Source organism: Diaporthe batatas, assembly GCF_019321695.1.
Source record: "Diaporthe batatas strain CRI 302-4 chromosome Unknown Contig00014, whole genome shotgun sequence".
NCBI lineage: Eukaryota > Fungi > Ascomycota > Sordariomycetes > Diaporthales > Diaporthaceae > Diaporthe > Diaporthe batatas.
Genome location: NW_025408561.1, coordinates 831,946 through 845,299, shown reverse-complemented (window position 1 = coordinate 845,299; position 13,354 = coordinate 831,946). Strand labels below are relative to the sequence as shown.

At 57.5% G+C, this 13,354-nt stretch overlaps 4 protein-coding genes across 4 annotated transcripts; 2 read left to right on the top strand and 2 right to left on the bottom strand.

Moving 5' to 3' along the window:
* Positions 1-930: 930 nt before the first annotated feature.
* Positions 931-5,196, top strand: KVR01_011006 (uncharacterized protein). Its single transcript, XM_044790162.1, has 5 exons — positions 931-3,475; positions 3,531-3,590; positions 3,685-3,839; positions 3,935-4,278; positions 4,348-5,196. Exons 1-5 carry the CDS (start codon positions 1,683-1,685, stop codon positions 4,684-4,686), a joined length of 2,691 nt encoding a protein of 896 aa, XP_044640153.1. The 5' UTR covers positions 931-1,682; the 3' UTR covers positions 4,687-5,196.
* A 247-nt stretch (positions 5,197-5,443) lies between these two features.
* KVR01_011026 (uncharacterized protein) lies at positions 5,444-7,682 on the bottom strand. Its single transcript, XM_044788683.1, has 3 exons — positions 6,985-7,682; positions 6,222-6,914; positions 5,444-6,133 (listed from the first exon to the last, which is right to left on the bottom strand). Exons 1-3 carry the CDS (start codon positions 7,176-7,178, stop codon positions 5,746-5,748), a joined length of 1,275 nt encoding a protein of 424 aa, XP_044640173.1. The 5' UTR covers positions 7,179-7,682; the 3' UTR covers positions 5,444-5,745.
* A 211-nt stretch (positions 7,683-7,893) lies between these two features.
* Positions 7,894-12,518, bottom strand: KVR01_010903 (uncharacterized protein). The gene is made up of 2 exons (XM_044792686.1): positions 12,009-12,518; positions 7,894-11,935 (listed from the first exon to the last, which is right to left on the bottom strand). Exons 1-2 carry the CDS (start codon positions 12,044-12,046, stop codon positions 10,570-10,572), a joined length of 1,404 nt encoding a protein of 467 aa, XP_044640050.1. The 5' UTR covers positions 12,047-12,518; the 3' UTR covers positions 7,894-10,569.
* KVR01_010800 (NADH kinase) lies at positions 8,179-9,534 on the top strand (the record flags this gene model as incomplete). Its single annotated transcript, XM_044791405.1, has 1 exon — positions 8,179-9,534. One exon carries the CDS (start codon positions 8,179-8,181, stop codon positions 9,532-9,534), a length of 1,356 nt encoding a protein of 451 aa, XP_044639947.1.
* Positions 12,519-13,354: the final 836 nt, after the last annotated feature.

Here is a 13,354-nt window from a genome sequence, read left to right as displayed (position 1 = left end):
GACCGGATCTACTGTTGCAGATCTGCGGGATCGTCCCAATTGTCCCCAAACTCCAGACTCGTCCCGGGTGCCTCGAGGTGAGGCAAGGTGAGCCAGACAACCAGACCATCCCGCCGTTTGTCTGGCAGAGTCTGTAGCCCGGGTACTCTGTCTATAGGTTATCGACATTCGCTTGATCCAGTTTGTGCGCCTGACCACACAGACTGCCGAAACTTTAAACATTGTTGCTGCTGTTCTTGTGTTCCTAGAGTTTCCTTGTGCCGCCGAGCTGGTCGAGTGCCGGGCGAAAAGGTCGTCCTAGGGACTTGAGTATGTACCCATGATATGTGTCGCAATGTGCTTGCGAAAGAGATGCCATATGCGGAAATATTGTGCTATGGATATGATGTGATGCAGCGGGATATTATCCATCCCACAGGGGTTTTGAGGCTGTAAGGGAGGCAAGGGAGGCAGGAAGGGTCGGGTCACACGCTAGACGGCGAGCCAGCACACGGGGACGTCCCTGCGAACCATGTCCACCCTGCCACCCGGGCGTGGAGCGGTCCCCCGTTGCATCTTGGTCCCCCGTCGCGGGAGATGAACCCCTCGGAAGTCTTTCCTCAACTCCTGTGCAGCACTAGGAGATTAGCCCCCGGGCCCGAGGTGCCACACAGTATGGGTACCTGGTTAGTGCTGCACCCAACCCACGTCCTGTACGTGTGCTACGTGTGCCTCACCATGTGTGATGTCTGGCTGTGCGATGTCTGGCTGTGTGATGTCTGGCTGTAGGTGCTGCAAGGTTGTTGGAGTTGTTGGAGCCCTGGCCTGGGAAACTGGGGAATAGGGCACAGCCGCACGGGGCAGCACGGCCAGACACTTGGCTCACGGGTCTCGCGGGACCTGCGGAGATAGCCTGACTGCTGCATTCGGCACTCAACTTTTGCGACCGCACAGCAACCACACGATACCACCTGACCACCACACCAGCTGCACACCCACCGATGGATGAGGTCAAGACTCGGGCTCGAGCACCCTTGCACTAGATCGCCGCATCTCGTCCCACAACCGGGCCAGAGGGGAAGGGAGGGGCCTTGGGGGGTTGTGGATCGCAGCCCTGCCCTGTCCCTGCCCTGCTCCTCAAAATCCTCACCATTCTCGCAGCATCCTCGGCCCCGCTCAAACCTTGCAAGACTTGTTTTCGACCTGACCGAGCCTGACTACGGAGAGGAGTACGGAGTAGGCAGAGAGGTCTGCACAGTATCTTGTCCCGTCGCTGTGCTCCGTCGGTCTGCTTGGAGCCTGAGGATGGGCCGCGGCGAGATGAGCGTTGAGCTTCTGGACGGGGTTGCTCCCGGCTGTCGTCGCCAGGGAGCAGGGACCATCACTTGGACGCAGGAGCCGACAGGGACAGGGACCGTACGCTGATGGGGGGTGGGGTGGTCCTCCATCATCCAAGGTCCAAGAGCTCATGGAGATGCTTGCGAGCCCGCGAGTGTTGGCCGACCAGCGACGGTGACGGCCAATATCTTGCGCATCGTGTGCTCTGCTCGCCCATTTGTCCAGCCATTCAAGGTCCCGACGCCCCTGATCTTGATGCAACCTGAGCATTGGGTTTTGCCAGGCCGGGCCACAATCAGCTGGAACTGCACCCTACATCTACCTTGGATTCCCCTCCTCCTCTCCCGCCGCCTCCAACCGGCGCCATGATGACCAGCGACCATGACCAGCTGTTGGACCGGATCCTCCCACATGTGGACCGCGGCGCAATCACCGCTGCGAAGAACACTATAACAGACTTTGACTGGGACGACGAGTCCGACAGCGCCGATTTCGAGGAGCCCTTCTCCGTCACCACCCGCTCCGTCCTGACGCGCACCAACAGCGAGGCAAGCTACGGCGTCTTCAACGGCGGTCTTTCCCCATCCAGGCCGCTCAGGCACAAGGACTTGGACGGTGGTGCTCTGGACCACATGGCTGAAACCCGCGACGCCAACGAAACCCATGGCCAGGCCAACGGCAATGCCGCCGTGCGGTACCGGGGCGACGCCGACCCGGCAGACCTGCCGCGCAGCAAGCCCGGGTCACGTGCTGGACATGTCGCCTCGGGGAAGTCTTCCCCGCGCCACACAAGAGACGGGTCAGACACCTTTGGCTCTGTCGACGTGCCCCTGAGGCACTCATCGCGCCCGGACAGCGGCACTGTGGGCATCCCGTCGGTTGTGGACAAGCCTTTGCCAGAGCTCAAGGAGCCACGTCCCCAGCACCCGGTCATTGTTGAGGACGTGGAGCAGACGGCTCATGACGGGGTCGAGAATGGCGATGATCACGCCCACCGGGCGTCCAACCAGCGGCGGGCAAGGTCGCCCCTCCCGCCGCCGGCGCCCTCGGCGACACCTCCCCCGATCGCACACAAGCCGACCCAGAACGGTCGGAGGATTGTGTACGACGATTTCCCAGACAATGACGAGGAAGACACGGACGATGACCATGGGGCTGGCGGCCCCGAGGACAGCGGTGAAGACGATGAAGATGATTACGAGGACCGTCTGGACCAGCATACACGAGCAACCCGCGCCCACGAGGCCAGAGGGGGCCCTCCTCTGGCTCACAACAACGCCAGACCGCGTCAGAGGGATGGTAGGGCCGACAGCGTCGCCAGCAACAACTCACGCGGCTCCCGTGCCGCCCGATCCAGGACGGCAAACCTCGCCCGTGATTACAAGGGCTTGAGGACTCCCATCCTCGACCATCTCCAGATGTACCAGGATGCCGAAACCAAGAAATCACTTGTCGACAGGACCATACCTCCCGTCCCCCAGCGCCCCGTGCACCAAAAGACGTATAGGAGCGTCGACGATGGCATGTACAACGACTATTCCTCGCGCAGCAATGGCATCGGGTCGTCTCCTAACGAGGCCGTCTCGGGCGGCCCAATACGGAGGAGATACAGCGACGACGATATTTCGGTACGATCGGTCCGCAACTCTATCTCGGGCAGGACCGCCAAGAGCTCTGCCTCTCAGAGCATGCCCGACTTCTTCAGCTCCGAGATCTTCCAGGTGGTCTTGCACAACCCCACGACCGCCTATCAGCTGCTCAAGTTCAGCGAGAGCCGTCTCTGCTCAGAGAACGTCGAGTTCCTGGCCAAGGTCGACGAGTACCGGACAACTTTGAATAACCTCGCCAGCCAGATGGCTTTTATCCACAAGCAATTCATCAGCCCCGGCTCAGCTTTCCAGATCAATGTCAATGGCAGTCTGCTGAAGAGAGCCCACAAGGAGATGAAGACGCTCATCTCGAGCGCCTTTCCCTCGATGGAGACCGTCTTCACCGAGCTACAAGACCAGATCGAGACCCTAGTCTTCCAGGACGTCTATCCCCGCTTCGTCAGGCACCAGATGGCCTTGAGCGCAACACGGGCACTTGCAACCGACAGGTTCAAATATCAGGGACTTGGCGATTGCTTCTGTTTAACGAACCCTAGAATCGCAGACAAGTTGGTTCCCCCGTATAGTCCCCGGAAAGGAGCCATGATGCTGACTTGCGCGCAGCCCCATCGTTTTTGCCTCTGATGGCTTCGTCAAGACCACGGGATATTCGCGTAGCGAGGTGTAAGTAGATCTCATGCGCAGCTCTTGACCTAGAGGCCGTAACATAGTGCCTATTTATGCCGCACGTTCTAGGTGCTGACTTTGAGCAACTCAGTGTGCCGCGCAACTGTCGCTTCCTGCAAGGGGCTCACACGGATAGGCAGCCAGTGCATCGCCTGAAGACTGCGATCGCCGAGGAAAAGGAGTCAGTGGAACTATTGCTGAACTACAAGAAGAATGGCGATCCTTTTTGGAACTTGCTCTACGTTGGTAAGCTGCAAACAACATGCCGTGGCGCGCCCTTCCTCCCGAGAATGCTCCACAAATGACAGTTGAAAACAATTCAATATCTAACCTCAGCGCAGCACCACTATACAATCAGCGAGGCAAGATCGAGTTCTTTATTGGCGGTCAGGTCAACTGCTCCACAACGATCCACAGCAACGTCGACGTCTTGAAGGTCCTGTCGACCTCCGCTGCAAGCGAGGCCGACGTGGCTGATGTCAACAAGCCCCTGCCACCCACAAATGGGCAGCACAACAAGACATCTGCGCGCAAGACCATACTCAAAGCCTTAGGTATGCGCCAAAACGGACACAATGCGCACATACCGCAGTTTGACGCTGGCATGGAAAACGGTGTGTTGGGACGAATGGAGGGACAGGACCTGAATTCACAGATGAAGGAGTTCTACACGGCCTACTCCAAGGTCAGCAACTGGCCGCTGGGCTCATCCTTTCCTTGTCCATCACAACTTCCCCAAGCTAACTCCTACCAGTTCCTGGTCGTCCGCGCCAACAATTTCGTGATCGAGTTCTACTCGGAGGGCATCGTCGAGATGCTCAACCCGGCCAACATGGCCGGCACCATGGTCGCCGGCACCGATGTGTTCAGGTTCTTTGGCGTCAACATGATGGCCAAACAGTCCGAGTACAAGACCAGGGTTCGCAATGCCACCCGCGCCGGCATGCCAATCAGCACGGAGTTGCGCCTACAGACGCGGCGGTCGGCCATCTTTAGGGGCGACGAGAAGTTCGTCGCGCACTGGACGCCCTTGAAGGACGAGAAGGCTGCTGTACACTGGGTCGTCGTCACCATCGCGCCTCTAATGGTCTAAGAGGCGGGGTGCAGCAGATAGACCGCCTTTGGTGCACGATACGGCCTTTTACCGGCCCTGCCTTCGACGCATTCCGCGAGACGCGCATGACTCCCGGACACTTTGGGCTTGAATGCCTGGGTAAACTCTTGTGCGGCCAGTATTCGCAGCCGCCGTCTCTTCTTCGAGCAGCAAGTGGCCAAGGCCCTTGCGAGAACTTCCCATTCTGGTTTTAATGTGGTTAACGACTTATCTTCTTGTTGCGGATATAGGGAACATAGCAGATAATGCGAGATCTTCAGAGGTAGAGCTGGATGCTCCGGGGTCAGGGAACAAGGCACCAGGCTCAGACTTGATACCACAGTGTGTTTCAATCGACCGCCGTGTCGTCCGCAAAATCTTTTTCATGGAATAGTTATCGTATCCGTTTCGTTTGGCTTCACATTCTCAGACGGGTCCAGGGAAGGAACTACGTATATAGCCTACAAATAATTGAATCCAGCCTCTTTGAAGCAGGCAGTCATGATATACATTTCTCAGCGTGCAAATCGTCCAAATAACAATGTGTTTTGCGAATAAATGGCAGCAAGCGCATCTCGGTGACTCTGGGTCTTTGGGTGGTTGTAAGCCATATACTTGAGTTCTGGAACGCGTATGATGACTCTAGAGTGTTCATGAAGAAACATGGTAAATGAGCGCTCGGCGGTCAAAAATCTCGCAGTTTCCTTGTGGTTTCGGGAATACGTTTCAGTTAGTCGACGGGAGTGGAGTTTGTGGGTTATGATAATATCCATGAATTGATTGTTAAACCATATGATTCGGAAAGGTGTAATGCTCTCGAGGAAAGCAAGGTACTTGAAGCAGCGACCCAGACCGACATGAACCGTGGTATCCCAACAACACCTAACCAGCAGTGCGACCTATCTCTAAGCCTCTTTCGCGTGGCAGCCTAAAAGAAAACCCCAAAAGGAAATACCAAAAGAAAACTCCAGTAAACTGTGCGGCGATTCGCCGGTCTCTCCGGACCGTGTGCATCCCGATGATGGTGCGGTGGCTGGTGTATTCCTGTGATGAACAGGTTCATGAAGACACAATGCGTGACATCCTGTACCAAAACTTGACGACCAGGTTCCCCAGGAGGCCAAATATACCGAGAACGACAAATATCCTGAGGAACTCCCACCAGTACTTCGTTCTGACTTCAGTCTCGATAAAATCGGGCACCTCGGTGTCCGCCTTGCCGGGCTCGGTTGGCAGCCTCGGAAACCGGCCCGTTGTTGTATACGTCTCCAAGAGCGCATCCTTCTCATACCATCTCTCTCGCAGCCAGGTTTCAAACTTTTCCGGCTCGTCGAGTGGCATCTCATCAACGCGAAAGCGGCGCCAGTAGAAGTTAACGGACTTGGGCGCCTGTCCCTGGAAATAAGTACTGGACAAGCCGAAGAACTCCTCGCCGTACCTCCCTCGGCTACATCATTGACAAAAGGGCATGCGTTAGCCAAGAAGCACGTTGGAGATGGCCCCGTCAGGAGGGGCGGCAGAGAAGTGGTACTCACGGGATTCCCTCGTATGCGATGGTACAGTCATAGACATATTCCACGGAGCCCTTGAGCTCCTTTAGCACAAAGTACATGCCAGTGCTCCGAGGCAGCAGCTGGTGCTTGCAGTCCTTGACGCCGGCCTTCTCGGCCCACCTGGCCGACTTGACCCTGCCATTATCTGATAGGTTGGTGCCCTCGGGGAACAGGAGCAGCCACATGGGGTTGAGAAAGGAAGTGCCGTCGGGGGCGGTGTGGGCGGTCCTGAGCTTGTTGAGGCGGTAGGCCATCCTGGGCTGGTCGACGGCCATCTTGCGGGACATGAAGATGAAGCCGTAAAACATCATGCCGGTCCCGATGACGGGGATGTACTTGAGGGACTCCTTGAGGATAATGTAGATGTAGCCATGCATCTGTGGCGAGTTCGCGTAGCCGACCCACCACAGATAAAGCCAGTCGGTGTAGATCTGATGGTTGGCGATCATGACGATGCGCTCGGGAAAGGAGAAATGGACGCGGCCGTCGGGTGTGCGCCTGATCTGGCCGGCGACGGAGTGATCGCCGCTTATGCGTATGGTGGTGGGGCCCCAGATCTTGGTCATGGTGGTGATCAAGAGCCCAAAAGACTCCTTGGTGAGGGCCATGTATGCGTAGTAGACATCGCGGCTGATTACGTAGAGAGGGGCGCCGATAAACTGGGTGATGTTGATTCTGGTACGGGAGATGGGGGTCAGCCACAGCTAGAAAGGGGAGGGCGGAAAGGGCAAATGGCATAGCATACGCGACACAACAGGACAGGAAGTAGGCGACAAAGCTGAGGCCCCTCAACCACTGCGTGAGCTGGCTCTTCTTCTCCTTTCCCGAAGGATGTGCGACATCTGGTCTTCGGTGCTTGTCGCCCAGGCCCGGCACGAGCTCCGGGGCGGGCAGCTCGTCCTTGACGGCGACAGGCCTCTGCCGCAGCTCGGCTGCCATGATGCGTCTGGCGGACAGGATGGGTACAGGTTGTGGAAAAGTCGGATGGGAGGCTAAAGTGATACGATCGTGGTAGGGCGGTGGGACGCGGCCGGGAAGGCGGCGTGAGGGGAAGCTGGCTTAACTACAACAGAGCCCGCCCGGTCGAGAGTATCTATAGGGTAGGCAGGAGTGGTCGCGTGCGCAAGAGAGGCGGGAGGGCCGGCGGCAGGATGGCTCGATGGCTGGGTGGTTGGTGTTGGTGGTGATAAAGCGGACCCGGCGCAGTCCGTCCAACTTTGGCGTGTGACGATGACTGACGGTGATCACAGGCTCTTCCTCATACTGGGAGGGGCATTTCTGCCTTCCCAGCTGCAGGGCGGACAAAGAAGAAGAGGAGAGGAGGGAAGCGGTAGAGGGGTTGCTGATGCTGATCTAGATGACCACATCACATGGCCTCGAGACTGGCGGCAGCTTGTAACCTGCAACTGGGACCTTATTAGTGTGGTCCCGTGGGTGGCCTGCATATGGGTTGATGTCAGAGGCTCAGAGCTCCGCGAGCTCCGGCCAAGGGACCGTCCAGGACGGTGGGGACACCAATGCCCCGCCACATGTGCAGGGAGCTTGGCCCAAGTAGCTCCAGGCACTTTGCTCCACAGCAGGTGCACCGGTGCCGTTCTCGGCGGGTTGCATCAAAACCTCGACAAGTCCAAGCTTTCTCCAACATCGAGCCGCGGGTGCTGGTGCCTCCTCCAACCACGACTTCGACCCCTCTCTTCCTCGTCACTGCCTGTCTCCTCCGCCACAACACCATGCCTGCCCCTACCCACCTCATCGCAATGGGCACCGTGCCTTCTTCTTGCTGCTAGCCGTGCTCGCCCGCCCGAGAACCCACAGCTGCTGTCACGGCCCCTCGAAATGTCGCGTCCTCCTCCTTCGCTCCGCCTCCACCCACTTATAACACCAACCGCCACGAGAGCCGGGCTTCCTAGCCAGCCACGGTTCCGCCCACGGTGACACAATGATCAAACTATCACCATCAATATCAATACATCCACGGCCGCCATTCGCGCGCTGGCCCCCCGTGTCCTGGTGCTGTCGCCAGGCGCCCGCCCGCCCCTTCTCGGCCTCGACTCCTTTGCGTGAGATCCGAGATGTTGCCTCTCTTCCCGACAGGATCAGCCCGTTGTATCACGAGACCTCGATCGGCCTGTTGAACCTCCAGTGGCAGCAGCCCCCGCGGAACATCCTCCTCATACCCAAGCTGCACGCTCCAAAGGTTGTCCAGGACGCCGTTCGCTTCGCACAGCACCTGCACGACAACTACCCGGACACCAACATCGTCTTCGAGAACCGCATTGCCGCCCGCATTCACAACCACCTGCCCTTCCCCATCTATACCCCCTCTCGCAGCGACCCTTCCACCCACTTCCCCAACAAGATCGACCTCGTCACCACCCTCGGCGGTGATGGCACAATCCTGCGCGCCGCCAGCCTCTTCTCCCTCAACTCGACCGTCCCGCCCATCCTGTCCTTCAGTATGGGCACCCTGGGCTTCCTCGGCGAGTGGAAGTTTGCCGAGTACAAGGACGCCTGGACCAGGGTCTACACCAGCGGTATAGCCGCCGGCGCAACCCGCCCCAAGATCCTGCTTCGCCACCGTCTCAAGGTCGGCGTCTACGACGACGAGGGCAAGAACATCAACGGCCTCTTGATGCCAACCTCGACCGCCGAGGCCCACCAGAGGCTACGCCTGATGCCCTTGAGCGCCGAGCAAGAGGCTGCTCTGAGCAATCCCAATTGGGTTCCGCCCGTCAAGGTCCCCCCGACCTTCCACGCCGTCAACGAGCTGTTGCTCCACCGTGGTGGTCAGCCCCATCTCGCCATGATTGACGTGTACGTCAACAACCACTTCCTGACCGAGGCAATATGTGATGGCATCCTCGTCAGCACGCCCACGGGGTCTACCGCCTACTCTCTCAGCGCTGGTGGCGCCATCGTCCATCCTCTGGTGGGCTCGCTCCTCATCACTCCGATCTGTCCCCGGAGCCTAAGTTTCAGGCCGCTGGTCCTCCCGCTCGATACCAAGGTCGTACTCCGGCTCAGCGAGAGGAACCGAGGCCGTGAGCTCGAGGTCAGTATCGACGGAAAGAGACGGGCTGGTGCGAGCCCCGGCATGGAGATAAGGATCCAGGGCGAGACAATCACCAAGGGCAAGGACGGGAACTGGCTCGGCGGCGTCCCTTGCGTCATCAGAGACCTGCATAAGGGGCAGCTGTCTTCTGATGGTGAGGATGACGACGATGATGACGGTTGGGTTGGTGGCCTGAATGGCCTCCTCAAGTTCAACTATCCATTCGGCAATCCAGATGGATGATAACAGGCCGGTCTGACGGTCAGCAAGTGTTGGTGGGCAGGCAAAGCCCACGCGGTATTCACTCACCACAAGGCCGAGTGTGGAGACATAACCACCAGTGAACAGCCCGACGGTTGATTGAGTCCCGGTCGCGGCGATGAGGTGCCGATGGCTACGACACAAGAGAGCATTTATCCAGTCCGAGACGGTGTCCCCAACTCGGGCGTACTCAACTCCTGTCTTTGACGACCTATCACGCTTCCTATATTGAGTTGCCCGAGTATAGACGACCTAAAGACATGAGCGTGTAATACTGTGTACGCTTGAGGCGTGCGAGAGATGCTTGTTTTTATATGTTGGCATCAGGCCTATCATCGGCAGCTGCTTCTAAACCAGCAGATTCGACTCCTCGCAGGTCGGCCAAAGCAGTTGGGCCCAATGCGAGCATCGGGGCAGAAGGGTTGACATAACCTAACGAAGAAGTGATGTCTGTGCGTCAGAGAGGCAGAACAGAGGCATCGACACACGATCTCAAGGCAGCCCCAACTGTGCTGGCCGTTGTGATTCAAACTGAGGCGTGCATGCTCACCCAGAGGCAACAACAGGGTGTGTACTACCGCAAAATCTAAAACTCACACCAGAGTCACAATTTCAGTATCAAACACTGCCACCAGAGCTCCTTACTATGCAAGTGATGACTGTGCATCACAGTGTGTGATCTTTTAAGGTATTTCCATAACCTTCACAATCCACGACTTCCATCGTTGGGCTTCAGAAGAGTCAGAGACATGGCGCTGAAACGAATTATATTGACTGCCAACGAGGGCAACGATTAAGTCAAGTAAAGTGTGCTACAGTATCAATCTAGGAAATCGCGCGGTGGTCGATGCGTAAGCTCGGTTCGATTTGCAGCGACCAAATGGGGCAAATGAGTGTCAAGAAATGAAACCGTTGCGTTGGCCAGTTCCACCGGGTCTGGCCCGCAGCGGTTCAGAATCCAACAAGAATACAGGGCAGGAGGCAGGGCAGGAAACAGGGGAGGATCATCCGCTGTCTTCACCAGTTCACAAACCACCTCTTGTGCTTTGCTTGCTCATGGCCATCCTCGGCAGACCGTGGCTCAGCCCTCCACCGTGGCTTTCCGGATCCATAGGGAAAAGGCCAAGTGTAGCCGCCGTCATCCTCTCCGTCGTCCTCGTCAGATTCGTCGCCGCCGCCATATGTCGGCGGTGTCCATGTCGGCGCGCTGGATGCCGAGGATGTCAACGATGTCACGGTCTGCAAAGTTGTTGACAACGATGGCCCCACGGTGGGCGAAGAGGATCCTGGCGATGTGGTAGGATCCCCCGAGGATGAGCTGCTCGGCGCGGAAGGACCAGAGGATGACGCGGTCGCTGCCGCCGTACTATTGCTCGCTCCGGAGGAGCTGGAGCTGAGGCTGCTCGAAGTACCGGCGGAGGTGGTCACTCCGCTCGAAGCACCTCCCGTGCTGCTGGACGAGGAGATCGTTTGTGTGTGGGTTATCGTCCTCGTTATCGTCTCACTGGACGTGCTGCTCGATGAATTATTGTGAGGGCCAGTGGTGGAGGCCGAAGGTGAAATTGCACTAGTGGTTGAGCCCCCAATCGGTCCGACTGACGTGACAGTTGAGTTAGGGTCGATTGTGATAGTTGAGCTCATGGTGATGGTGGCAGTAATCGTGCCATCGCAGTCGTCATCGCCGTACCCACAAGGAACCAATGTGGCATTGGAGGTGGGCGATGAGGAGGGTGCAGAACCTGTGGCAGACCAACCGGTTGTGGGCCAGGTCAGCGGCGTTGTCGTGTTGGGATAGGTACCCCCAGCGGACGAGCTCGAGACACCTGGGAAGCCAGTGCCCGTGCCGCTGGAGCCTGTCCCCGTGGGTGTTGTCGGTGCTGCGGCCGACGAGTTGGTGGCGGCTACTGATGAAGACGGTGGCGTCGTGCCAGTACCATAGCCTCCAGATGTTTGTGATGTCCAGGTTGGATCTGCGGACGATGCGTTGGTATAGATACCAGAGGTGTACGCAGGAGGGGGCAGGCCGGTGCCGCCGGTCCCAGCAGGCTTTGACGAGGAGGCTGAGACGGGATCCGATGACGAGACACCAGTAGGCAGTGAGACCGAGCCGGTTCCTGTGCCTGGGGCAGACGTGGCAGACGTGCCGTTGCCGTATGGTGCGGAGCTCGAAGAGTATGGGGGTAGGCCACCAGTGCCGGTGCCGGTGCCGGGAAGATGCGAGGACGACGATGGACCGCAAGGGACGTCGACATAGACGCTCACCGTGGTGGGAGGTTCTTTGACCACCACTGTCTCTGTGACGGTCGTGATATACTGATACTGTCTGTGCTTGATGTTCTTGGGCTGAATGTTTCTTTCCTCGTAGCCGAGAACCTGAACCGTCCTGATTCCATGTGTCAGTCATGTCTCGATAGACCCGAGGACCCGGGTGCGCAGAAGGTGTGTGGAATACTAACCCAATGCTCAGTAGAGCAAGACGAAGTATCGAACCCATCTCTGACAGCAGATTGGCCAATTGCAGAGCGAATGACAGGATAGACGTAAAAAGAAATAAACGAGTGTCAAGCCTCAAGAAGGGCAGAAAGGAGCTCAGGAGAACTGGAAGCCTGGGGAGCCGAGGAAGAACTCAACATCCACCGAGCAGGATCAAGTGGACTTTATATCCAAGAAATTCCAGGAGCAGCTAATACTCATGCACGCCTTACTTCCGTTCGTATTCTACCAAGGGCAGCACGGACATCTCAGGCTTAGGACCCAACGGAGGCACGGCATATCCATGGCAACCATACGACGGCCAGGCTGGGCCGGATGGCAGCACACTTGACTGGCTGCCGCTGTGGCGATTCACCTCCACGCAGATTTCTCCGCAGGTCTGTCGCGAGGGACTGCATGTACCCTTCCGCCAAGGTGGTGGATCTCAATGTCCAGAGGCGGAGCGTGACTGCTTTTGTCCATGTCCCTGTCGCGCTCCCCGATGACATCGCTGGGCCAGGCCACATGCAGAAGCAACAAGCGCAACCGGCTCTGTCCAAGTGTCACAATCCAGTTGAGCCACAGGTACTGTAGATCGCCAATACTTGGACACAAAAGCCATAGGAGGCTTTTCTGTGAGATATCAGACAGTCAGTTCCCCGAAGCTTCAAGCCCCAGGATGATACGACAGCCGCAAGCCTTCCGAAGAGTCGCACAGTGCCCATAAGCTCTGCTCTTGAGGTACATACAAACATTAGATATCAAGAGGCCTCGTTATTTGTTTCTAAATCTAGAAACATTCGGCCTAGACGGACTGAGAGGTGCGTCAGTAGCTTAGTACTGAGGAAGGCAAGGGACAACAGAAGCAAGAATGTGATGGATACCTGCCAAGTGCGTTTGAGATGCATTGACTAGTCTCAGGGATGACTTCCAAAGTACTAATTTTTATCTTAGCAAACGGATCTTCCACGAGGCCCTGTCAGATGCGTACGATGCCTGGAGCGTGTGATGTCCGGGATTCGGCTACCGGCCGTTGATACTCTGCGGGATCATATCCTGGCATCCTGGACAAATAAGTTCCGGATTACGGGTGTCTGTATGCGATTTCCCGGTTTTTCCCTCCTGGTATATCCCCATGGGTCGCCGCGTACTTCAAGTCCGCGCTCGTGTGGGCCAGAGTCTCTGTAGCCGCGACCCTGGTCATCTTGTCCGTGGCCGCTGTCCGAAGCGATGTTGCACCACGGCATGATGGCGAGACAGTCAATAACAGTCCATGCAGCTCTACCCTAGTATGCTGCGACCAGAAGAGAGGCAGGGCCCAGATCGTGGA